The sequence below is a fragment of the Calonectris borealis genome, chromosome 2 (genome assembly GCF_964195595.1).
Source record: "Calonectris borealis chromosome 2, bCalBor7.hap1.2, whole genome shotgun sequence".
In the NCBI taxonomy this organism is placed as follows: Eukaryota; Metazoa; Chordata; class Aves; order Procellariiformes; family Procellariidae; genus Calonectris; species Calonectris borealis.
In genome coordinates, this window is record NC_134313.1 from 147301477 (window position 1) to 147327742 (window position 26266).

The 26266-nt window shown below is 38.0% G+C and overlaps 1 protein-coding gene across 1 annotated transcript; it reads right to left on the reverse strand.

Annotated features, from left to right (window-relative positions):
* Window positions 1-9644: 9644 nt before the first annotated feature.
* DBF4 (DBF4-CDC7 kinase regulatory subunit) lies at window positions 9645-26219 on the reverse strand. The gene is given in 16 exon segments (XM_075143829.1): window positions 9645-9842; window positions 9845-9894; window positions 9896-9964; window positions 9966-10745; window positions 11972-12096; window positions 12431-12548; window positions 15112-15243; window positions 17024-17066; window positions 17341-17371; window positions 18900-18976; window positions 19126-19195; window positions 19745-19795; window positions 21007-21201; window positions 23111-23286; window positions 25779-25871; window positions 26081-26219. Coding segments are annotated over 15 exon segments (2106 nt in total). The 5' UTR covers window positions 25825-25871; window positions 26081-26219; the 3' UTR covers window positions 9645-9699.
* Window positions 26220-26266: the final 47 nt, after the last annotated feature.

A 26266-nucleotide genomic window follows, 5' to 3' on the forward strand; every position in this document is an offset into this window, starting at 1 on the left:
AGTCCCTCTCTCCGCCCTTATGTGTCCCTTTCCAGAGCAAACCTCCATTTCCCTCTCTATGGCCTTTTTTCCGCCTTTCTTAAATTTCCACTCCCTCCCCGCTTTCTCCACTGGACTAACGCTTAAAGAGAGTTGAAAAGGATTACAACGCAGAATCATTCATTTCAAACTACAGCGTGCTCTCCTGGACTAAGCAAGAGGTAAAAGCAAGGCCAAAGCAAGAAGCAGAAGTGTCAAGGAGTCCCCACGATGTCCGTTCCCCGAAACCCGAGGATTATCCTCCCTCAGCAGAGGGAGGGCTGCATGCGCAACCCAATTCTACACTCCCACCTGCCGGGAAGCCGAGGGCAGCAGTACTGCCTGTCAGCGCTGTATATCCCACCTTTCTTAACTACGTTTGTTTTTGAAAATGGGACAAGAGTGGCAATTCTCTAAGGCACCCCTTCCCCCATCGTTTTCCGAGGCGGCAATAGGAAGGACAGCCACGGCACGCAGTTAAGGTGAGTTGAGGCAGGAGGAGGAATGTCAGAGCAGCACAGTGGCTGATGCAGCTCGATACTGACCCACGCAAGAGAATACGAGGTCAAACTACCCACGGCAAGGTTTTACACCAGTTACAAGCACATAATAGAGAGGTGGCATCACAGTAAATGGCACTGAAAGCTGCTGCTCATTATAGTCTGGAAGATGAAAAGAACAAACAACAAAAATCTTTGTTTTCATAATCTTAAAACCATTATGCAGATCAATATTAATTGCATTGCTTGCACTGGCAACAGTCAGGACACCTGACACCTCCATTTCTGCTCTTAGGAGCGTTTCAGCCCGCCGGGCTGCCTTCCATGGACTTCCCCACAGAACGGACCCCGCTCCGGGCACCGTGGCTCAGCAGCCGCTGCCGGCCACCTGCCGGGGAAGGTCAGGGCTGCTGGCCTGATTTTTCTGTAGTTCTTACCTTACTTACATCGATCATCTTATTAAGGCAAGCAATTAGAGGACAGGTGAAGGAAATTCAGTTTCTCACAGTTGGTTTCCACGATATAAAAACACAGACAAAATGACGGTTCAACAAGCTGAAGACGGGAGCAAGACAGACATTTTAAGGGTACAATATTGCTTCTGGAAATATATATCAACTTTGAGGAGAAAGTGGCTAGTAAGTTTTGCACTGTCCTGCTTACACTGCAATCATACGCTACAGGCAAGACGGAATATTACCTCAAAGTATCCGTTAAATCCTCGAGCAGTTGCTCAAACAGCGGACAATTAGCTTATGAAACTCTGCTGCAGGGTATCGAAAGGACCACGGGTGGGGTGGGTAAAGAAAATAGAAAGTGCTATTTATAGAGAGAAAAATCAGTACTATAATATGATGTTTCAATCTTTTTTCAAAAATCATAAATTCTTACATTTCAGGCTGCAGCCAACTTCTACAGTTATTTCAGTTAGACCAAACTGTCCCCACTGGCACGCTATTTCACAGCTTCTTGTGTCAGTATTTCTGTGAGAATTCATGGCCTTGGGTATATATTATACCTGTTACGCAGTAGATACACAGTGCAGTTATAGACTCATTTCCTGGATCAGTACATTATATATTTCCTTTTTCTCTTGCCATTACCATTGTCCAGAAATGCTGAGGGATTTAGTGTCACTGTCACATGTGGAGTGTTTACCAACCCAGCACCAGCCAAGGCATGGCTGCTTTAAGCTAATGACTACGAATGCAGAATTTTATCCAATCTGTGGGCTCAGGGGATGTGGTGAGGTATGATGAGAGTAGCTTCATAAACACAGCACTTTTTTAACATGGTAACTCTATTTTGGTCGAACTCTTCACCAATTTTAAGAATAATTTTTAAAACTGTTTTTAGAAATACAGCCAACAAACACAAAGATAAAGGCATTGTTAAAATGTGTGCTAGAAGTGATTAGCCAAAAAAGAGCTGGAAAAGTTTTTATGTCCCTCTCCTTGCAACCACTCCTTTACATTCTTCTACCGTTTGGCTAGGAAAACACTTCTATGATAAATATTGAAGATTAATTTAAAAGAGAAAGCTTAAATAAATTGCAGAAATTTTCTATATCACATTGAAGGATCTAAATCACGATGAAGGAAATCCTGATCTGCATGTCTGAAGTCCCCTTTTATTGTACATATTGATTAGAAATGGGTGATTAGAAATGGATGATTTGACAGGCTTAATCCTTCAGAGAAATAATACTTCAATTTATTGATGGCTTTTCCCGGTTCATTTGGGAAATCAGGCAGAGAACGTCGATATCCACTTCCTAGTCTTACCTCACTGGAAGCTCCTTGACATTGCTCAGGACTGTGGCAGGTGGTCCACCTCTGCGCAATGAGCTCTTTCACATCAGGGGGCAGATTATTTTTTTCTTCCAGCAAATCACAGAATATCTCAAGTTCGAAGGGACCCATAAGGATCACCAAGTCCAACTCCCTGCTCCTCGCAGGACTACCTAAAACTAAACCATATGACTAAGACTGTCATCCAGATGCAACTTGAACTCTGACAGGCCTGGTGTCGTGACCACTTCCCTGGGGAGCCTGGTCCAGTGACCGACCACCCTCTCAGCGAAGAACCTTTTCCTAATGTCCAACCTGAACTTCCCCTGATGCAGCTTCATACCATTTCCTCATGTCCTGTCGCTGGTCACCGGAGAGAGGAGGATCAGCACCTCTCCCTCCGCTGCTCACCTTCAGGAAGGTGGAGGCTGCGATGAGGGCACCCCTCAGCCTTCTCTTCTCCGAGCTGAACAAGCCAGCTGACCTCAGCTACTCCTTGTAAGTCCTGCCCTCGAGACCTTTCACCATCTTGGTCACCCTCTCCTGGACACACACTAATAGTTTCATGTCCTTCTTATATTGAGGCACACAAAGAAATTGGTGTTTGCAAACGAAGGCCAACTTTCTAACGTTCATTCTCTTGCCAGTTAACATTCTATGGAAATTTATTATACTGAAAATTCAGGCCAATTCTTTTTAAATGAGCAATAACAGCTCTACTCTATGTTGCAACATGTCTTCACGACTTGCCAAACATAACAAGCATATGACTGTCTGAACCACAATTGCAGAAGAATGAAGCCTGGAAAACATACACCAATACTTCAAAGGATCAGGAGAAAGTTAAAAAAATGTGATTTATAAGTAGACATTCAGCTTTTGATTTACCATAGGTATTCCAAAGATTATTTTTGAACCATAATTAATTAGAAGTCATAATTTAACACTTGAATTTAAGTGTTACTTCTCTTCTTTCCACAGAAAATAAGGAAGACACATGGACTGAACAGCCCTGTCAACATTGTACTTCTAATGTATTTGGGGTATTCTTGAAAATTACCTCCCAGTTGTACAACTTAAGCTTTGCTGTAATCACTACGGTAAGTAGTAATGACTGCAATCATGATTTACAGTTTTAAACTGTCTGAAGTTCTGAAGAAATTAGCCTATTTAAAATGCTGAAAGAGTAACACATTTTTAAATGCTAAAAATCCTACAGGAATTGCTTTGTATTTTTGTAATTTTGATAAAATCTAAATTTTCTGCTTTGAGGAATACACAATGGAGCCTTGTGTATGCATAGACATGATGGAAAAATAACACCGATTCCAATTACAGAACATTACAGCAACTTAATACTATGGAAAGTATAACTCTCCTCCCCACACACAGCAACTTTTGTTTTCTCAAATATAATAAATTGTAACTGAAATCTAGGGCAATTTTTAACAAACACATTCTCAGTGGTCAATATTCAATCATGATTTATTAAGTTAGTAAAAAACACATTAAGACTTTTTCCCGATAGAAGGCAGATCTATCGGTATTTTGTAATTGTCTTTACTCATCTGGCCACCTATTACCATAAATGCCCTAAATGTTTCCATGTGAAAAACACATTTACATTCTGAATACATGGTAATTAAAGTTTATTGTATCAGTACCAGTTACATGTCCAATACGGTGCATTTTGACTGCATGATTGTACATTTACAGCAGTGAGTTTTTGACTAATGTACATAAAAACATTTAACTTTGCTGGTTATTTAGTTCAAAGCATGAATATTACCTCAAAACAGGAACCACGTGCAATTGTAATGTAAATAAAAGAGCACATCACACAGAATCCATTTTGACATTAAATTGGAGGTATAGCCTGATCTGGAGCACTGCACCAGCCATTCCCAGCGAGGACATCGCAAGGTTCAGAGAAAGACAGTGACAGAAACTAGAAAGATTAGGATTGTTCAGGACGGTGATGAACAGACAAGGAACACAATAAAATGATATATAGGTGGTATAGGGAAAGTGAGCTGGTGCTTTCTGTTTTCCCAGCAGCATAGCGTGAATAAGAGGACAGTCAATTGAATTAAAATCTAGTAAAAAGTTCAAAGTTCAAAGCTAATAAGAAGAAATATGCTTTAATTCAACATTGAAGTCTTTACTTGGGTTGTTGATGAAATCTTTCAAAATTCTCAACATCAAGAGGGACAGGACGTTCTTACAGACTGAGAGAACACCCAGACCTGCAGCAATGAACAGCCAGTTTTGGACAAAAGTGCATCAGCTTTGTCCAGTTTTTTATTCCAAGTTTACAAATAGGATTTTTTGACTGGGGGTTTTATGCCACATCTAGTCATTGCACACCAGGCAGAGTAGGAATTGGGATGTGACCACAGGAGTGACTACCATCATTTGGCAATTGACTTCCACTGTGTGGCTCTCAACCTCTATTCCACTGGAGTACCATGTTGCAAAACTGTTCTGAAGGTCACAGAGAAAGCCTGGGTTTTAAAGCCCAGCTATCTACGTATTCAAAGAATATTGAAGACACTGCATCTTGAAGTGAGATCCCCCCTTAGCTCCAAAAAAAACCCAAAAAAGAATAAATCTGATAGCCACCTGAATCTACAGCTGCTTTATCCCAAGTGAAATTGGACTCCACTTGAACACCTGCTTTGCAACCCCAATCTTTTTATGCTGCTATATCTGGGATGCTCAGCTTTTATTTTGGATAGCTGCATTCTCTAAAGTGAATACACCATTGAATATCAGAAGCCAAACGTAACATTTACAGAATGCATGCTAAAAACCCCAAATATTCATCTCGTATCACCTTCAGAGATGTTAATCTGATTAATGAACTCAGTTCACACTTACCTTCACTCTGCTTCAGGTATCAGTGGTATCAATTATCAACATGATCAAAAAGCCCAGCACGGGCAGCCTTTATCAGCCCTTGGTGCTTATCAGCCAATGGCCCAGAGGTCACATGGACCATTATAGCTCACAATGATTCTCCAATTGTGGAACACAGGGGGATTCGTATTTTCATCCTGTGCCCGCATACCCTACTATAACTACATCAGTTAGAACAGCTACCATTTTTTCACCATTCCTGCACTCGGAGACTGCCCCATCCCTGGAAGTGTTCAAGGCCAGGCTGGATGGGGCTTTGAGCAAGCTGGTCTAGCGGAAGGTGTCCCTGCCCATGGCAGGGGGTTTGGAACTAGATAACCTTTAAAGGTCCCTTCCAACCCAAACCATTCTATGGTTCTACAAAAGCTTTAGAGATACCATCACCAGTTACATCAGCCAAGTCCTTCAGAGCTGAGGCTCTTCAGAGTGCGGGATGAAGCCACACACGCCCCACAGGTGCATCTAAGGAGTTATATGCCTTGCAGTCATACAGGCCAGTAGATAACACAGAACAATGATAGCATGAACGGATAACTGAACTGATTTTGTTGCAAGCTTGAGGTGGAAGATGGATTCGATCACCTCGATGCACACTGGCAATCCCTGAAGGACAGAACAGATGCTAACGTGCTCGGTGCTCCTCAGGTTGTAACTACCTTTCCCCCAACTCCAAAGGGGAAGGCTGGCTTTTCAGTCACCTACCTGTCGCTTTGTGTCAAGTGTTCTGTAGTCGGATGTTGAGCAAGAGACATTACTGCTTGAAGATCCTGCTGCCGAGTGTAGGGCTTACCTGAGTGTATGAAACGCAGAACTTCCTTCTGTGCATGTGGTTTTGGAGTCACTAATCCCCATTATCACCATATACCATATATGTATGTACGCCCATATGCATATGCACACACATACAGAAGCATTCCCGACCCTGGGGAACTCTATCCTCTCAGCCACGCTATAGATTTACCTGAAGAGAAACAACATTTCTGTTCCAGATACACACATATCGTGGAATGAAGTCACATGCAGTGGTTGGGCATCCACTGCAAAGATACCAAACCAAACTTGGTGTAGGTGTAACTGAAGTAGAACACTACTTCTTCTAATGCTTTGTTTCTAAAAGCAGATTTCAACACCTGTGTTTCTTTCGATGTTGTTACTACCATTCCCACTTTGCATTGTGTAGCTACAGTTTCCATTTTAAAAATCTTTGCTGAAAATCATTTTGCTTTCTCCCATGGTAATGAAACAAAGTGGGTCTGAACAGATCAGGTACAACTCACCCTTACACTGAAGTACCAAACCAGTAGAGTCTGCACAGGCTTTCAGTAACGGTGCCTGTGTGTGCATGCACATGCCTTCTATTTTAACACTTCAAAGATTATGCTAAAATATTTCACATCCCCAGAAATGTGCTTGCCACACCTATGAGAAAAAAAGTAATGGTCACTGGGCATAATCACACAGCATAATTACTTAAGAGTACTTTTATAATGTAAAAGTCTAGGGGATTTTTTCAAATCAGAGTTTAAACTGAAGTAGTGTCTGCTCTATACAAATGTTAAAGCTTTCACTTTTTTGTAACAGCAAAGATTTGGGTGCTTCATTAAAATTTTGAAACTCACACTGTGTATAGGTGTACACTGCAGACACTATGGGAATATAGCTCCAAGCTTCTCTAACCACCACAAAAAGGAAGCAACAATTAGTATATTAACAACGGGTTTTGAATAGAACATAAAAATTACCTACAACAGCTTCTCAAATTCACAGAAAGCAAGCCAATCAAAAAACGAAGTGCATTAGAAGAAATTCACGTACCTATGAAGAAAGAGTTCAAACTAATTATATAATACGTAATTATCATGAAGATGTACTTACAGATAAAATGCACTTCTAATGCTAAACCTTTATTCTAGTGACTATAGAGGTACTTGTGATAGTGTTTGTCTGAAGTGTTTCACATTTCTCAGAATCCCTGCCACATATTTTGAAAATACTCATTCTCTTCTCTGGGAGGAAGTCAGAGAGTCGAACAAATGTTCTAATAACTAGCCTTCCATATTTAATTATTTTTTCAAATAGTAATATAATTCCTTTCAAATTTTTGTAAAAACTGTTTTTTTTAAGAAACAAGCTTGAAATATAATAAATGCAGGAAAATGGCACACAACATGCTGAATAAATCTGTTTCAGAAATAGTTAGTAGGCTTACTGTGGCTTGTGACACTACCTGGACATACTACATACAAAGAGGACTTTTAGCACCCACTGATGTGACTTGTCACCTGTACACAAAATCTGCATCATTACTAAAAGTGCTTTTTGCAACCAGTAGCAGTGATTCTCTTATCTTGTTCTGCATTACAATGAGTAGTCTTCATATTTTAATGACAAACCTCTGAATTTTTTTCCCTTAAGATTCTAAAGCCAGATTCCAATGTGTTTAAAAAAATCTCTTTGCAGTGCCCATTGAGCTATTATGTTCTAATATTGCATCTAATCATATAATATGCAAGACACTATCTGATGAGATTTACTAACATTGACTACCTCTCCCCTTAACATTTAACTATTGCAATAATCTTTATGTATATAAATAACCATGCATATACATTCCCGTCGGATAGAGGCCACCACACCGACTAAGAAGAGCATGTGTCTCGAGGATATGAGGAGGGAAACATCCGCAAGAGATACCTACTAACAGATTGTTGCAGTGTATTAGGGGAAAAATGCAAATTTTTCTTGGACTTTAGTACTGAACCAAAAGCTAAAAGAAAAACCAAAAACCAAAAAACCCCAACAAAACACCACACCAAACCAACCAAAAACCAAACAAAAATTCTCAAGAGAAGAAAAATGGACAAAGACTTGTTCCTAAAATAGACAGCATCCATCGAATCAGAGCAATCCTTCTATCATTAAGGTGTCACTCAAAATGAAGAACAAAGTAATTGCTTCAATGTTCTACTTTAAAACCCCATTCCTAAAACTATATATTGGTAAATTAGAGGCAAAACATATATAGACATACATATTCAAGATCAACTCCTTTTTAAAATGTTAATTTTGCTCATTTCTGTAATGGCTTTCTATGTAATTTTCTTGATGTGAATCCAGATCAGAAGAAACTACAGATCAAGCCAGAAGCGACCAGTAAGATGGAGAGACCAAAAGCAGTTCTTATGAGACCGTACAGGCAATTACGTAGTGTCACCTTTAAGGTGACAGCAACATCCCAAGCAGCTACATTCATCATTAAGCTTCCAATTCACATGCTCTTTAAAGGAAAGCAATTTTATGTCACTTTCCTCACCCATTCCTGCACACCAAGAATCTTTACCTACCCCTTGTAGAAAATATCCTAGAAAGGACAGACAATAGTATGCAACAACTGAAAACACTTTAACCGTAAGAACACTGACAGAGTAGGTGTGAGAATATTAAATGGACAAGAGATAAAAATGCAAACAATTTATGCAAAAATTCATGAGTAATTTCTGCTGGTTTAGATCTCTTATATGACCTTAAGGCACTTACATTTATTAATAAAGCTTTGCAATTACCTCCACTGTAATTCTATACTCACGCCCTGCACTAATTTACAGATATGGAAATTCTGAAAGAGATCGGCTCTGTTAAAGATTCGAAGTATTAAAAAAAGTCTTCCCAGTTCTCACTTGTGTCTTTCACTCTGTCTCTAAGTAAGCTAGTCAGACAGGCGGGCTACTCTGAAAGAAAAATCAAACAAATTACCTGAGTCAGTCAGAAACCTATTGGCTCTTTTGTTGTTGTCATTGTTGCTGCTCTGTTATTGTTGTGTTTGGGTTTTTTAAAGAAAAATTAAGGTATACATCTACTGCTTTCCTATTGGCTGAAATGTACAATACAACTAGTTTTAGTCAGAGTAGCCAATACAATACAGGCTTTCCTACTCCTATTTCTTTGTGATTACATAGGTTCCCCGAGACAATTTCAGCAGAATAAGTATTAGGAAAGCAAGTGACCTCCCCCCCCCACCCCATTCTCTAATAAAGCAGCAGCAGAAGAAATAGGAAGGGAAGCAACCAAATCTCCACAAAACATCATTAGTGCGTAAGTAATGGACTGCCTTGTTTACAATGGAACATCCAGTTATTTATAATATGGTTATTTAGAATATACCATAATCAATGATTTTAGAAAATTATTGTATCCAAATGCAGCTACATCATGCTTATTGGTTGCCTAGCAATTAATTTAACCCCAAATCTGGGGTCAGAGCCTTTTACTAGCTGTAATAAAGCAGTACCTTTTAAGAAAAAAAAACCCACCACCTTAGTTTTATTTTTCATATTTACATATACAGAAGTTTTTGCATTAAAAAATTTGAAAATCAAACCATCTGTACATATAATACAGCAATTAAAGTTTCCATGAATAAAATCTTAAATTTGCAAGTTTATTTGAAAATCATTATATTAAATAAAGCAGCATTAAAATCCAACAAACGGGGATGAGCATGAAGAGGAAAATAATGACCACATAACATTTGTATTCTGCCCTTTCCATGTATCTTTTATGCTCGTTGAACCTTTGTTCTCAGTGTAACCTGAAAAACCTCCGTATTCTGAGTTTATTCCACTTTCTGAAATAATTCCAGTAGGGAATGCACTGGTGAGCTACAAAAACTTCTCTTCAGGAACAGACAGTCCATCCGTATACTTTACGCATAACTCCATATTCTGTTTCCAGGTTTCTTTTATTTCTTCCCAAGTAAAGCTTCACTTTTCTGCGCAGCTTTCCAGACGGTGAACTATGTGCAGTGCTGGCAGCGAATTCACTAAGTTCTTTGTTTATAGCAGTATCAGATACCTCAGCCTCCAGAACTACATTGTGCTGCATCTGTTGATGATTATCACACAAATCACAATGTTTCTTGACAAACGTAGGATTGGCATCTGTTTTTTTCAAACACTTCGCTGGTAGAACTACTGCATTATTTAATTTTCGTTTTGGCTGTGATAGGTTTTTGTCTTTTTCACGAAAATCTGTAACTTGAGTATGAGAATATAAAGTACGCATGCCTTCCTGAAAACACTGTATATCCTTTTTACTTACTTCTGGTTCCAGTATTTCTTTACTGAATGGCTCATAAGCTCGAGACAAGTTCTCCATGCCTGCTTTGTCATCTTTTTGAGGGGGTAGTTGTACGAAATTTGATGATACAACAGTCTCTCTTAAGTTTGCAGCACAGGAGCAATCAGTTTTAATATTTTCATCATTATTTCTGAGCTTACTTTTTAGTTCTGAAGGTTGTGGCAGGTGACAATAAAGAACTGAACAGACAGATCCAGAAATAGGGGTAGGTATTGGCACAGAATCTGCAAGCTGGCGATCCAGTTTGAGTGTCCGCATTGCCGTATCCTTCCATGAGTAACTTCTCAATGAAATGTGTTGCTTTTTCAGTTGTTCTTTCAGCTCATCTGGTCTAGTTATCTTTCCAGTAATAGGAGGAAAATATCCTGTACTACATTTTGTCCTACAATGAAATTGTTTAAAACTATTAACACACACTTGAAAGAAACATGGGTAACATAACTCCATATGCAACTGCTTCTAGAAAAGCAACTGAACTGACAAAGCAATTTTTGTTTTTACATTAAAAGAAGGACGTTTAGGGTAGCAACACACTATTTCTACAGGAACAGAGTGCCTTATATTTGAATTTGATGTTTTCTTATTGATTTCTACAGCGCATAAAATTGTTTCAAAAATACACAAAGTAAGCAGTCTAGTATTTCAGTAAATCTAAATTCACAGTGGTGTTAAGAACAAAAGAATGCTAATGAATGTAACGCAATGACTATAAATACTTACAAATATTCTATGCTATATACACACAAAATTAGCATAATTATATAGGCTTTTCTTGACATAGTATTTCAAACCTAACCACTCAGTATTTTTAAATCACAAAAGGAATAAAGGCTTGCCTTCATTAGGATATCAGTTGTTTGACTCTATTTGCATTTCTTTGATTTCACTAAGAATATCTTTATTTCTTCAATACTTTTTTTTTTCCAAAGAAATGAGAAAGTTATTCCTTATCTCCTGACTCATTTGCAAACAAATCAGAGCAATCTTGAATTGAGTAACCGTTCCAAGTAATGAAGACACTGGTGCCTACAGTCCAAGACATGAAACAATTCCTTCTCTCCCATTTAAGCTTTTGAGCTACGAAGAAGAAAGGAAAATCTGCTTTTTTTGTCCAGCACAGGCAGGACAGAAGCTAAGAGGCTTAGAGTAGAGATAGGAAGACACAGATTAGACTAGGAAAAGTTTTTCCACCAGTAAGGACATCAGATTGTCTGAGGAGGGTATCATAGGCTACTAAAAATATCAGAAAGTTTTTAGAGCAAAATGTCCAGACATTGCTGTCCTTCTGTCAGCAATATTTTAGTACAGTAGATCTTGCTTTTCTGAAGCTCAAGGATAGGACAACTTTTGGCAATTCCTTTCAGTCTCATTTTCCTGTGATGCCATCTGCACTTTTAATTTTTTATTTGGGTTCCTGCCCCACCCCCAATTCCTGCTTTATAGAATTGATTTGCCAGGTGAAACTGGACTGCAAATTTCCGTGATTTATTTCAGACTGAAAAATACTAATTTATTCTGTACCAGATCCAGAATTTCAGAACTAAGTATCTTTATGTTCAATGTCTTAACTCACAGAGACTTTAAAATTTAGGTAAAAAGGTAACTTACCTTTTTATGTTTTTTGCATCATCTTTGTATTCAACAAACTCATAAACCAACTTTGAGATTATATCATCAACAACTTGATATTGTGTGCTTTGTGCAAAATTTCGGTGCTGTTCACTTTCAAGATGCTGGAATTAAAGAAAAAATATGAAACAAATTTCATACTACAAACATGAATATACAAGTCAACAGTATGATATGGAGCAGTAAGTAAATATCATTAGTTTATTACCAATGTCTCCGAGACATGAACTATTAGTGCCTTCAGCTACCATACATAAAGGCAGCAATCAATAATTAAAACCTACATGGGAAAAAAATACCCGCTTGCTGCTTTTTAGGAGATATATTCAGAAATCTTTTAAGATAAAAAATACATTAAACTAGCAAGTAGAAACCATTGTTGATACCACACTTAAGAGATATGACTGTATCAAAGCATATACTTGACATTTCACATACTGTTTGCAGATCTTCGTATTTCTTCCCACAACATTCACAATATCCTCTCTTTTTTTTGTCCTTCTGAGGGAGCTGAACAGGAGGAGTTCCACAATCCTTGTCACTATTTATTTTGTTTCTGTTAACAGAAAAGACATATTAATGAATCTCAAATATGGAGCTGAGCTCTATACTTGCCTCTCACAGCACGTTCACTCTTTTTCCCTTAATTGGAAAAAAAAAAAAATCTCTTTATTTCCCACCAAACTCTTTATAATATGTTAGTCAATGCTTAGGAAAAAACAAAGAGAAAAATATGCATTAATTAAAAAAAAGATTTACTGCAACAAGACAGGCAGACCCAGTGGAACTGTATGTAAGCATAAAACATCCAGGTTAGTGCAGATGTACTACTATCACTGACTCAGAATAAACAGTGCAAAATCGCTAAACAAAGAAATCTCACTTGACAAATCAAAGGACATACTGAAATCTCTGTGCATAGCTGATAAAAGGAGGTTTGATAAAATCAAAACTAGAAAAAAAAGAAAAAAAGAAGTCTTCCAACATCTCATCGACTGTCAGTGTTTTTGATGCCAAGAAAACACAAAGCAAAAACACTTGGTCTACCAGATGAACTCACATTCTTTGGTAAAAGTAAAGAACAGGATTATTTGTTGGTTTGAATATGGCTGACCAAATGCCATTTTGTCCTGTTTTTCTAGGTACAGGCTAAGTGGAAATAGGAGGAAGTGAACCTCAAGTTCTTCCTGGAGATTAAAAAACAAAGAGGTTTTCAATAGCTGCTCCATGACCTTCAGAGTCCTCATCTGGGGAGAGCTACCGTTTGCTGCAATTCACTATTAAACCACCTAAGGATGATATGCTAGCAGTAAAGCAAAACCATCAATCTCTACTTCCCTTTTACTTCAGAGGAATAGTGCCATCTCCCTGTCCAGCCAAAAATGATTCTGACAGACGCTACCAAGTAGCTGCAAAGATCTAGGCTCAGGACTTTACATCAAAAAACCTGTCCTGAAAAATCTCTAACTAAAGCAATGTATTGCTCAGCATAGTAAGTGTACACTGTTTTCAACTATCACTTTCAATCAACAAGTCTAAATTGGTAACACCTGCCCCAGCACTTGTTGGGTTACACAGGATAAGCTCCACCTAACTACGTACTTTTAATATTACACTAGCCTTTTCACCTTCCCACTTCAGAACTGTAAAAATCACAGAGAACCAGTAAAGCAGGATATAAGCAACAGCATTTATCATCTGAAGATTGAATAATATCTGCAGGTCTTGCCTGATGCAGAAGCACGTAGACAAGCGAGCACTCCCCTTTCTCTCTCCTGAAACTGACATTTCTCACATTTACCTGCCAAGTACGAAATAATCTCCCACCTAAGTATCTCTTTGGCATGTGCCAACCTGAAAGATTAAATAGGAATATTCATTCAAACATAACTGCTGAAATTTTTAATATATCATATTCCTTAATCCATATAAATGAAAAGAATATTGCCCTTTTTTTTTTTTAATGCTTTAAAAAGAATGGACCTTTCTAACCCCCTCTGAAGAGACACCATCAGAAATTGCCTTATTATTGCAAGGGTCACTGCTGCATTCTAGTTGCTTTGCTTTTTCATATTGCTACATTCACTGCAATTAATAAAAAAAAAATTTAATCATGGCAACATCAGCTGAAAACCTCCAGCAATATAATAAACAGTGAAGACTGGACAGAACATGAACAGCAAAGAAGCTATTTTATAAAGAATACAAGTATCAAACCTAAGTAAGTCTTAGACCCCGAGGACAGAAAAGCAGCAAAAGTTACTAGACGCAAAGTTCCACAGATAGCAAAGCTACCTTTCATCTAAGTATCTTCAGTCTCTCAAGTGAATCAATTTTAGAAGTCAATGAAACAATCATTAATACTGCAGATATGCTAGGTAGAAGAAATTCAAAACAATAGTTTGATTCACCAAAAAAACAGATAATTAAGACTCCTAAGTAGTCATAAAATTGATTTACCAGAAGTCCTAACTGCATCTGGAGTGCTCAAATAGAGCCTAAATGTCAAAATGTATCATATAAACACTTGCTGCAAGACCAGCTGCAATCCTACTGGACAGCTGGCATCCACTTTTCATGTCTGAAGAGTTGAAGCAGTATTTGCAGAGTCTAGTTTCTGTAAATTAGGCTTTATCAACAATGTGCACTCTTTATCAACAGTGATTTTGCACTATGACTGAATATCGCTGTTCTAAAAATTTTTAACTGCCTACTTTAGCATTATACTGACAAATAGCAAAGGAAGTCTTAAGAAATCCACTTCCTGTAAAATACTTACCAGATGGCATCCAAGATGAGGACAAAGAAGAAACCAGTGGCAGAAAGGAAAAAAAAAATCCTATGCTGACCCACAGTGATAGGAGAAGGCCACATTTTTGGATGTATGCATCCGTACGTCCAAAAAAAGGACTAAAGACAGAATAAAGAGGGTACAGAAAGATAGACAGACACCAACAGTTACAGTGCAGCAAATACATCAGCTAAGACATGGCTATTAGTATTAAATATCACACAAAATTAGAAGCAGAGCAATTACTTCAGAAAACAATTACTTTACAATTATTTTAGAGAACCGCCCTGTCCTCTATCCACACCTCAACAACAAGTTTTCAACAAACCTTTGCTTAGACTGAGTTTGCTTTTGACCAGGAGGATGCTTCTTATCCACCTCAAATGGGCTATATGGTTTTGGAACACCGTAGTTCAGAACTGGAAAACTGGGTAACTGCAGATAAAATGGTCGGTAGTGGCTGTATTAGACAAAACAAGTGCATTAGAACCATCACAAATGGAAAAAGGAATTTATAGCACAAATTACAATTGGGTCAAAAATCTTGAAAAAGTGTTTCTCTTTTACATATAACATACACAGAATGATAAATATCCTAGAATAAGTCATTCCTTCCTTCCTATAAACTTGATACTTTCTCAAAATAGATTTGCCTTGAATTTCCATAGCTGTCTTACACATTCCCTGGGGTATGGCTTTCATGCCTTTTTATTGTTGAGAGTTGGGTAACCAATAAAACTAAGAATAATTTGGATGATGGTGCATCTGTGTTCCTGAGAAGTAGCTATAGCAGTTCTTAACATCCAATTAATTAATTTTTTTTTTCATTTTACCTTTTTCTTCCTGTTTGACAAATTTTAATCAAGTCACCATTCAAAATACAAAACTGACCTTTTCGTTTCCAGAAAGATAGTTTCCTGTAAAGCACTGTACTTAGAAAGACACCAGAACTAGCAACTGTACCATTGCTCCGAATATATTAAAAATCTTTAAAATAGGGCATGCCAAAAGTTCACACACTGAATCATTTGACTGAAATGCTGATGCCAGAGTTCAGTCTGATTTTTTTCCCCCACATTACTATTATAAGCTACCCAGGCAGAAGAAAAAAGAGCAAGTCTGCATAACAGGGACAGCTAAGCATCTTGCTCTGCTTCTGAACTGTTACTTATATTGCATAAACATTTAAACGTTAAAAAATATTGTTTACGTTACATAAACATTTAAAAGTGTTTCAGGTGTTTGGTACACAGCTACATTCAGAAGTCAAATTCACACATATTTACATCTGAATTTCTTGTACTTACAACTGTGTTTGTCCAATTCTCTCCACTACCCTCATGTCCCTCATACCTATTACACCAACTCAGTGTAAGACCAGGTTTAGATCTCTTTTTTTAATTCAGGAAAGTACCAAAGAAGTGAGGTCAAAGAATATGGAGCTTATAAAGACCATCACAAAGCAGTAGTTAGTTAAGAATATAAAGGTACAAAACATGCTGTGCAGAACTCCATTTTTTATAACTCATTGTTCTCTCAACTTCTGGCAAACCGGGATTTCCTTACACACCAGATCTGATCAATTACAGGACCAGAAAGATGTGAAAATTTTAAAGGCTGAAAATATCAGATTTCATGCTACTGTGGATATTGAAATCAAATTAATAGCTTTTTTCCCTTTTAAAAAAAAAAGGATTGAACAGGAAATTAAACCTAATTTCAAGGGATGATTTTAACTGTAACAACTTCCCTTTCCTTACATCTAAACAGCCTCTGCAGGAGATGAATGTTATTGAGTTGGGACTATAGGACTGGAATTTAGTATACAAAGCCTTTCGGGCTATAGTATTTGCATCTAAGAAAAGATGTCAAGGTTCAAAGCTTCCAGATTTTCTTTTCATCCATATGACCCTCGGCAGAAAGTAATGCAAAGAACCCATTCTCATGGTCTACAAACTGGAGCTACATATTAACTTTCCACTTCCATTACCTACTGCAAATATTCCCTACTATACTACTACCTGCTCAATCTCATTCAGTGGCTAAACGCAGGTACCTAACCAGAACATGTAGAGATGAAAATTTTGTATCTTATTATAACAGGACAGTATGCCTGGCATCTAAAGTCAGGAAGTCGAAGGAAATGGAAATCTGAAGGCCACTTCCTCAAGGCACACTAAATGTTTCTGCATTACTCAGTTTGAGAGCCACTTTATTGAATGCATGAAGAGAACACTTACCGACTTCTATCTTCCACCTTGACAAATGGATTTTTCAGTCTACCTGCGAAAGGGGGAGAAAAGGAAATTACGAGAGAAATACTTTTCTTCATTCAGCAAGTTACTCCAGTGGCTAAATAAATAAGCAGACATTATTTTAGATCTCATTATGTATGTTTTGACAAACTCTTGATTTCCATGAAGTTTTTCTACATGCTTTTCTTAGACATACAAATTAGAATACACAGCACACTTGACCAGATGAGAAATGTAGTACATTTTTAAGCATTCAGAACGTAAGGCAAAACAAAAAACTCTACAAATACTGAAATACTTACTTCTTGACTTTGGAGCAGCAACTTGTTTTCCCTATTGAAAATAAGACAGAAGGTATAAAATCCCTGTGAATATTATACTGCACTTTAATAAAGATTTAGCTGTAGGTAATTTTAAGTTGTGAAGGTCTCCCTGTATTAATCATGACTTCATACACAGTCACGATAAATTTTGCAGGAAACTAAGCTCATTAGTACTTCAGAAATATGGTGACATATTTCCCAAAGAAATATTTATTTCTACACTGCAAAAAAGTGTTCTCCTTGAGACGTTTCAATTTATTTTTCCTAAAACCAAAACCAAACAACAAACCCACACAGGTAAACCCATTCACTGACTCTCTCTCCTCCCCCAAAATACCTTGCCATGGTTGAAAGTTGATTCTTAAACACGGATAACATTTTTACAACACTGTATAAATGCTTATTAACTACAAGCTGTAAAATGCCACGAAGAACTGCAGATAGCAACATTCTCCAATTAAAATAATTTTTCTCATTTGAATGGATTTACACAGGTTGGTGTTTGTTGTTTTTTTTTTAGCAATGAAAATTAAAATTAAAAGGAGTATTTTTGTCTTCAGAAAAGAGTAAAGTCTACATTCAATCATCAGCTGTCAGCTGCAACTGATTCTGGTAAAGGTACAAACTTATATTTTATACTACTTGCAAGAAAACCCCACCCTGCTATCCATGAACACCTGATGATTTAGCAGAGGATTTCATGTGGCCTCAATAATTAGCCAATATTGCATTCCAAAACAACATAACATACACTACATGGTATGTTTCCATTTACTTATCACAGACCCCTGCCTAGACTAGATAATTGTACAACTTCATGTGTTTAATTTAAATTACAGAGCAACTGCAAATGGAGCGCACAAGCAGCTAAAACAGTTTCAGTGTCTCACTATATTATACACTAAAATCAGAAGAATCACAGAGAAATCAGAATTTTCACATGCCAACTGCACATTATTGGCAGAATAGCTCAAAGATGCTTTATGCTAGTTCTTTAAAAGACTAGGAAGGAAAAGATGCAAGCAACTGACACAGACTCCCTAGACACAGCTTCTTCAGGAAATGTAACTGTGATTCTTCAAAATGGCCCATCAAAAGGAAAGGGTTTCTAATTACTGTGTCATAGGGAAAAGTATACAAGGCAACTTAACCACAATCTACATCACACTAAAACCAACCTACATTTTTTTTTAATTATGTATTATTTTTGAGGCAGGCAGAATGGAAATTTCAGACAGTTCAGTACTTCTGATTCTGAGATATCCTTTGCAAGAGCGAAGGACTACACATTATTTAATCAATGCTACTATGGAATTTATTTTTTAATAATGCTAAAATGTATAGCTAATACTTTCTATGTTTCAAAGACTGTTTTTAAATCAGTTCATAAAACATACTGGTCTGTGAATAACTGAACATGAGCAAGACTGCATTAAAATAAAATCTGTAAGCTTCACAGTAGATAATATTTAGTACACCTGTGTTTTCTCAGTTAATGAAACAAATGGCATTTTCACAAATGGCAAAGAGCCACTTACCACATCTTTAAAAGAACTGCCTGCTCTTTTGATTAGGCAGAGCTCCTTTTTCTTTTGTTCAATGTAATTCTTAACATCTGGCAAAAAGAGGGAGAATTATGCTCAGCTGAGCTTATTTTTGTATGTTTGAAGTAATGTGTCATTTTTAGTATTTTGAATTCAAAAAAAGAATAATTAAATTAATGTTACAAGTTCAAGTTAGGCTTCATGAAGCACAAATATTTACCATCAATATGAAGTACCTTCACTCCCCAACTCAAAGCATTGGATAGTATACTACCAGAGGGGATTAAGTCCTGCAAACAAGAAATTATATTAATAATTTTAAGCAATATATGGTAACTATGTAAAATAATTACAAACATATTACAACACGTAATATGAAAGCTGAGATCAAAGTGCAGATGCTTTGCTTCTTGCCAAAAGACTATCGCTCTCCTCCACGGACTTTTCCATCTCCATGTCACAGCACTTCACCATCAAAAGATTATATTTAACCTTTCATAAAGCCAAAACTGTTCTCTATTGTCACATTTTATGGTAAGATTTGAAGACAGTGAATTTATATATTCACTTTAACTTCACGAGCACCTCTCAAATGCTAGCTATATTAGCAATCCTGATAAATTATAATACTGGTCATAAGACTCCACAGACTTTCAATTCTTCAAGAAGTACCCAGAAAGCATGACCTGACGGTTTTACTTAGGACAATCCCTTGACTTCTGCATGAGCGTTCCATGAGGGACTTATCTCTTACACCACTAAGACCACTCTTACTACTGCTTGTTTTCTAGAAGAGCAAAACCAAAATTTCTCAAGCACAAATTCACTAATTGGCTTACCTGCTCTTTGATTGCTTTTTCTACTAAGGATTTTCCTCTGCTCATACGTACCTATATTAAAACAGAAACACATTTGTAGCAAATTAGAACTCATTTCAAAACAACAAAAGGTAAGACAATTTACATTGTTGCTAACAGATATGTATTTTAGCTATGACAGTCTCCTTCTGTTCACTGTACTGCTATTTTTCATTAATTCGCATCTTCCCCACAAGATACAATCTGGGGGAAGGGAGGGTGGGGAAAGAAAAAAAAAACCACAAGACAAGTAGTAATCGTTTTCAGCCAAAGCAGGTCACTGCATGGCTGAAGCAATGTTAGTGCTGGAACAACAAAGATGGTGGGAAGAAGCAGCCAGTGGCACATGCCAAACAATGAGGTTTCATCAGCTGGACTTGTGCCAAATTAAGCTAACAGTTATGAATATAATCATAGCCTCTGTCTTATCCCCACCTTCTCTATTACCAGTGCATCTCCTTTTGTACTGTATGCTGTTTATTCATAATAAGCGTGCCTTTACCTCTCCAGGTTATTTGCAAAATGAGGCGATCTCACCTATGCAATGCAAAGTCCAGCCCAATGACTGGCTCGCAGTCATGTTTCTAAATAAGTACCGTGTATATAGTACAGCTATTTGTTTCCAACTGTATTTTGAAAGGATCCAAAACTTGCCTATGTAAGAAACTTCACATACATCTGCACAAATTCAGATATTAACTGTTGCAATTAATATGATCCTCTAAGAAAGAGCTCAGAAAAACTTAATATTCACAATGTTCGATTTTAAGTATTTCCTTGAACTACTATCAAAGAGTGCTTCTGTAGATATTTGCATTAACAACATCACAGCAGCCAGATATTAATAGGCTGTGTTGCTAAAGAGGCAGGAATCATTGGATGCCATCGCAAGCCTATCCATATTGATCCAGCTGTCAAACATAACAATGTCAATGTTTAATTGTAAGTCAGGGATACTATATTAGAACAGATTTTAGTGTAGTCTGCTTATTTGCAGAAAAGGCTCCTTTTTTTAATTAGTTTTTGAAATTTTGCTTAATTAGTTTGAGTTAGTTAAGTTTAACAAGTTAGCCTGAACTACACCAGAAGTATGTTTGACCTGTTAAAAAAAAAATTAAAAAAACCCCCAATCTTATTCACCCAAGGAACTGTTGCCATCTTTAGGAAACAAAATAGGAGAAAAATTGTAAGACCATATCCCATGGGTTGTACCTGATTTGCAGTATTATTACTAAGAAACTTACTGTATCTACTATCTTAAATGAACTTCCGTCATGTCGATCTTTTCGGTTGCTAGGATGAGGTGAACTATTTCCTCCATTACATGCAGATTCTGGGCTAGGAACAGGAGAAATCTGACCAAGAGTTGGTGCAAATTTTGCCTCCTTTTTATTAGACACCAGATAGCTGATATCTTTACTAAGAAAACTCTCCACTCTCTAAATATAAAGATATAAAGCAAGTAATTATTTCAGGACAATAAATCAGTAACTCAATTTTACATTGCATACTTTAAAGAAGAGTGAGAAAACTTCCAGAAACATTAAGTTCAAAAACACTGAATTAACCAGAAGGTATTTTCTAAAGATCTGGACGACAATTACAATTGAGTTGTAGTAACATCTTACCAGTCACAAATTCTAGTTTCAATTTCTTAATTTTGTAATCTCTATCAAAAGAACTTTGCTTTGTTTCGATTATTATCATTCTTTGAACTATCTAGTTGTAATACTTTCAAATAGAAGAATTCAAACACTACACTGAAAAATAACAGAATAATTCAGGGAAAATCACGGTTTATATAATTTTATGTAACAGAAATTACACAGAAGTGTTCAGATAAACTTAAAGGCGTGTGTATGCAAATGTAATTTACAGTTTGCAAGAAGCTATAAATTCATTGAGTTTAGAACCAGCAGAAAAATTAAAATTTCAGGATAGTTACCATGTTTCACACCTACAGCATTCATAGCACTTCTCAAAAATGTAGAAGACTTGAGTAGATTCATAGTATTTTCATACTCAGCAAGACAAAATCTATAGTTATCCTACGCTCCATTCTCTTCTCCAGTCTTTCATTACCAACTGTTGTGTGATTATCAGCTCTATTTGCCTTTTTATTTCTTGCCAGTTTATGTAGCTTAAAGTATTTTCCTCTTCTCCACTAATCAGTATGGAAAGCACAAATTGCACAAGCAGCAAGCTTGAAACTGTGCCTTCCAATTCTGCTCTATGTACCTTTTACAAAAATGGGACATACAGAGGGAGGCACTTTTGAGTGCACTCCACACAAGTAACAACAAAACACATGTGGTAGTTGATCTTGAGGGTGCTGGGCACCTCAGATTTAGGCATATACTCCTCAGAATAAAACAGAAAAACTTCCTTTTCAGTCTTTGATTTGCAACCTTACCTTTCACATATGAATTCCTAAAATTCTGTTTTAAAGACAAAAGATAGCATGCACTCATTTAATGCTAAATGTAAAGAGATGCATTTATCTTGAAACCATGTTATTGCTATTCCTTGCCTTTACTATAATTTCAGACAGCATCTTGATTTACAAGTGTCAGTTTCTTAAAACTGCTCAGCGCTCCTGTGAGGTCAAAGTAGTATTGCCAAAACTAAGAACAGCTAGCAATTTGAGCAGATCCCTTTGCTTCTGTGGTTAAAGGATGTTTGATACTTCAACTGCCAAGATTCCTCTACACTAAAATATTCAACTTTAAAGTGGACTAAGCAATTGCATTGCTTGTGTGTTACTATGATATGCTGTACTTGCTTGTATCAAAGTGTTTCTTCCATACAGAAGAGAGAATTAGGGGAAAAAAATAATTATTAAAATGCTTATAAAATTTATGATTTAAATATGAGTATTTAAAAATACTCATTAATACTCTGTGCAGAAAGTACTTACTGAAGTTACTGACTTTTAGTAAGCATATGCAAAACACTTCCTCTAATCTATTTCAGGTTCAGTTGAACAACTTTAGTTGTAACATGTAAATGTGTCAATATAGTCAGAAGCAGCAGAAAAAAATCACCTCAAACAATGAAACCTACTAATTTTGGATACAATTTCAAGCAAATGAATGATCAACTGAAAACAAACCTTTATAATAAATACTATTGTTACAATTAGCAAAGCAGTTTCTAGCAAAAACCACAAAATAATTTGCTGATAAGCTAATTGTTCATAGTAAACATTAAGACAAACAAAAAAAATAAAATCCCATCACATAAAAAATACAAATAACATTAAAATGCAGTCACAAAGAACATGGAAAAGGCATTCCACATGTGCAGATTTTCTCCTAGTTTCATAAAGGTCTCTGCTCATTAACTTACCCCTCCTAACTCTTTGAGGTCCTTTCCTATTTTTTCAGAGATCACATTTGATGGAATATCGAGGTAAAACACCTTCCCAGTGAGTGGCTTATATTTAAGTTTCTCTGGTTTTCCTGTATCTTTTTTCACATTCTTCAGAAAAGATCTTATCTCTGTTTTTGCTTGCATTCCATCTGCTGCAAAAAGAAAAGGGAATTTAAAGAGGACTGTGTTTTTTGAACTATGTTGGTTTTTGCTTTTCAAAAAGCAAAATTCCTAAATTATGGAAATGGACAAGGCAAGCTTCCATGCAATATAGGACTTTAAAAAAATAGCTATATGTTAAACATGTCAAAATCAAGACATTAATAATAATACCACATATAGCCCTTAAAAGTTTCTTCTTAAAATCATATCCTAAAATGGACTTTTTATTTCAGTTGCTACACAATGCCATCAATTTTCTCACCCAGTTTGGCAAGTATTTGCGCTCTCTGTACCACAGTACATACACTACTTGCAGAGTCACTGAGAATCACAAGAACACCATTTTACAACAGAATCTGTCTCTCTCTCTTATTCATCTGAAACAAAAAGGATTCATATAGACTCATTAGAACAAAAAAGGTCAAAAGTAACTGAAACACCAAAAAATACAAGACCTAGATCCTACTATTTATCTGATTTTGAGCACCCACGTGACATGCAGGAAAACTAAACTCAAAATTCACAACCATTCTAGTTACAACCACTCTTTCTGTCTCAGTGAATTTTACTCTAAAACTAAGAAAACACACACAGCAATTAAACTGTGCTGATGAACTTTCCTAATGCCCAACACAGAGCTATCCACGCAGGCCTAACTGTTAGACTAGACATTTATATAAGCAAATTAAAAAATTGTCTGGGTGAGAAATAAGCCTCATTTCTCAAGGGAAATCCTGGAGTGTGGTAAGAGTTCTACGAACACATCAGCTCAATACTGAGTGGCAATCAAGAAAAAAATTAGAAATTGCTAAGAATTGCTAAGAAACAGAAAATAAAATGGATAATTTTATTATGCCACTTCATAAATGCAGGACTCAGCCACATCCTAAATACAGCCTGCAAAAGAGTAACAAGAATGATCAAAGGCATGAAGAATGACCTTGTAGACTAAGGCTTTGTCAGTCTGTTAAGTAAATTATTTAGGGGAAAATGAATACAGATATACAAAATCAAGAACACAGACAGAATGGCTAACCAGTGTATTCCAGTGGAAGAGCTATGAGGCACCAAACAAAACAAGGAGTCAGGTACAAAATGAAAAACAGGAGTTGATTCTCTATGCAACAGGGCAACACTGTGTAGGTTGCTGCCAAAGAATATTGTTGACACTAAGATGCGATTTCTAGGGGAGGCTGCACAAGTAGAAGGAAGAGGAATACTTTGAGAGGTCCTAAATGCATAGAAATGACACACAACTCATGAAGTCCCTGTAGCTAAACACAGCCGGAAACTATCATAATATTATTAGGTGAAAGTAATTATACCTTCTCTGTTCTTACTTCCACAGGAATCCATTTACAACCAATGAGAGACACAATCATGCAAGATTGCACACCATTAGCTTTACATTGTCTTTTCTTCGTCAGCGACTGACATCCTACTCCTAGTTGCTTCTCTTCTGGAGAAGACCAAAACAGACAACGAGGGCTACTGCAGGAAGCAAGCAGGCCTCTTCTGCAGACAAAAAGCCAACATGCAAAACAGTCCCTCTGTTATGTATTCTCTCCCTCCCTGAACGGTCTTAGATGGGAGAGGGAGCAGAATCACCACTCATGCTGCAAGATTCTGTAAGTAATGGTTATGAACACACATAAGTGAAGCAGGAACAGCAGTCAGCTTTGTAGAATCTAGGAGACCAAACTAATCAGAGAAACTGGAAAATGGGGAGGCTTAGGATAGTGTAACTGATTCAGAATCTAAACAGAAAACATGGATGACATGCAGGTGTGCAAGTGAAATTCTGTAATGACCAGGGATCAAATATGGTGTTATACCCAGCACACACATGTGATGGCCAGGGCAGCTCAAAAACTAACACACTAAATGCTGGAATTAATATTGGAAAATACATACTAAACTTCTTGGGGATAATCAAAAGTTTGGAGTGAGTTAGCAGGACTGCAATAACAGTAAAGAGTCTCTCTCGTAAAACGACTGCATTTTAATACCCTGGGAGGTATTAAAATGTGCTGAGGCCTTCCATGCATGCTCCTGATACCAGCAAAAATCTGCCTGGGTGGAGCAGTTTGCAAGGCAGTGGCCTAGTGAATTTCAACATACCTACTAGCATCTTTGCACTACAAGCATCTTGTAAAACAGAACAAGTTAGCTAGCTACCTTTTCAGTTACACATTTTTACGTTTAACTCCTCAAACCATGCAAAGGTTATTTCAGCTGCCCACCCCTACAAAGCCAGCCCAAGGCGTGCTTACCCGCTAGCCTGACAGAGACAAGGGCCCAAACCCAGCACCAGACTGGCGGCGGGGGCTCACAACGAGAGCCAAGAAGGCGGCACCGGCACCAGACCGCGGCTGAAAGCGACCCCGCTGACGGTGGGAAAGGCCTGAACGCGCCTACCCCGAGCTCCGAGCCGGGGCGCGGCAGCGCCCCTCCGGGCCACCCCCAGCGACCCGCCGCTTACGGGGAGCCGTTCCGTTGTCGGCGACCTCCGCAGCGCTCGGTTTCATCTTCCCGCGGAGTCACATCCTCCTCTCCTCTCCGCCCGCCGACAGACCTGCGGGGGTTCAGCGCAGCCGCTCAACTCCCCGGCACGCAGCCGCGCCAGGCCCCCTCCCCCGGCGGCTCCAAGCCCTCCCCTCCCGCCGCAGCCCGGCCGGCCACCCGCCCCCCGCGCTCCCGGCCCTCTCCGCCGCAGCCGTTGGGGCCGGCGCGGGTCTCCGGCCGGTGCGGTGCGGTGCCGTGCCGTGCCATGCCTCGCCTCACCAGGCTTTCCCGCCTCCGCCAGCCCCAGCCCGCCGCGCTGGGCCTCGCCCCTCCTCCCCGGAGAGCGGCGCGGCGGTCCCAGGGGCGCTCGGTGCCCCGCCACGGGCCGTGCGTCACCAACGGTCGGCTCCGGCCGCGCGCAGGCGGTAGGGCGGGGGCGGGGCGGAGGCCGAGCGCTGGGGGTGG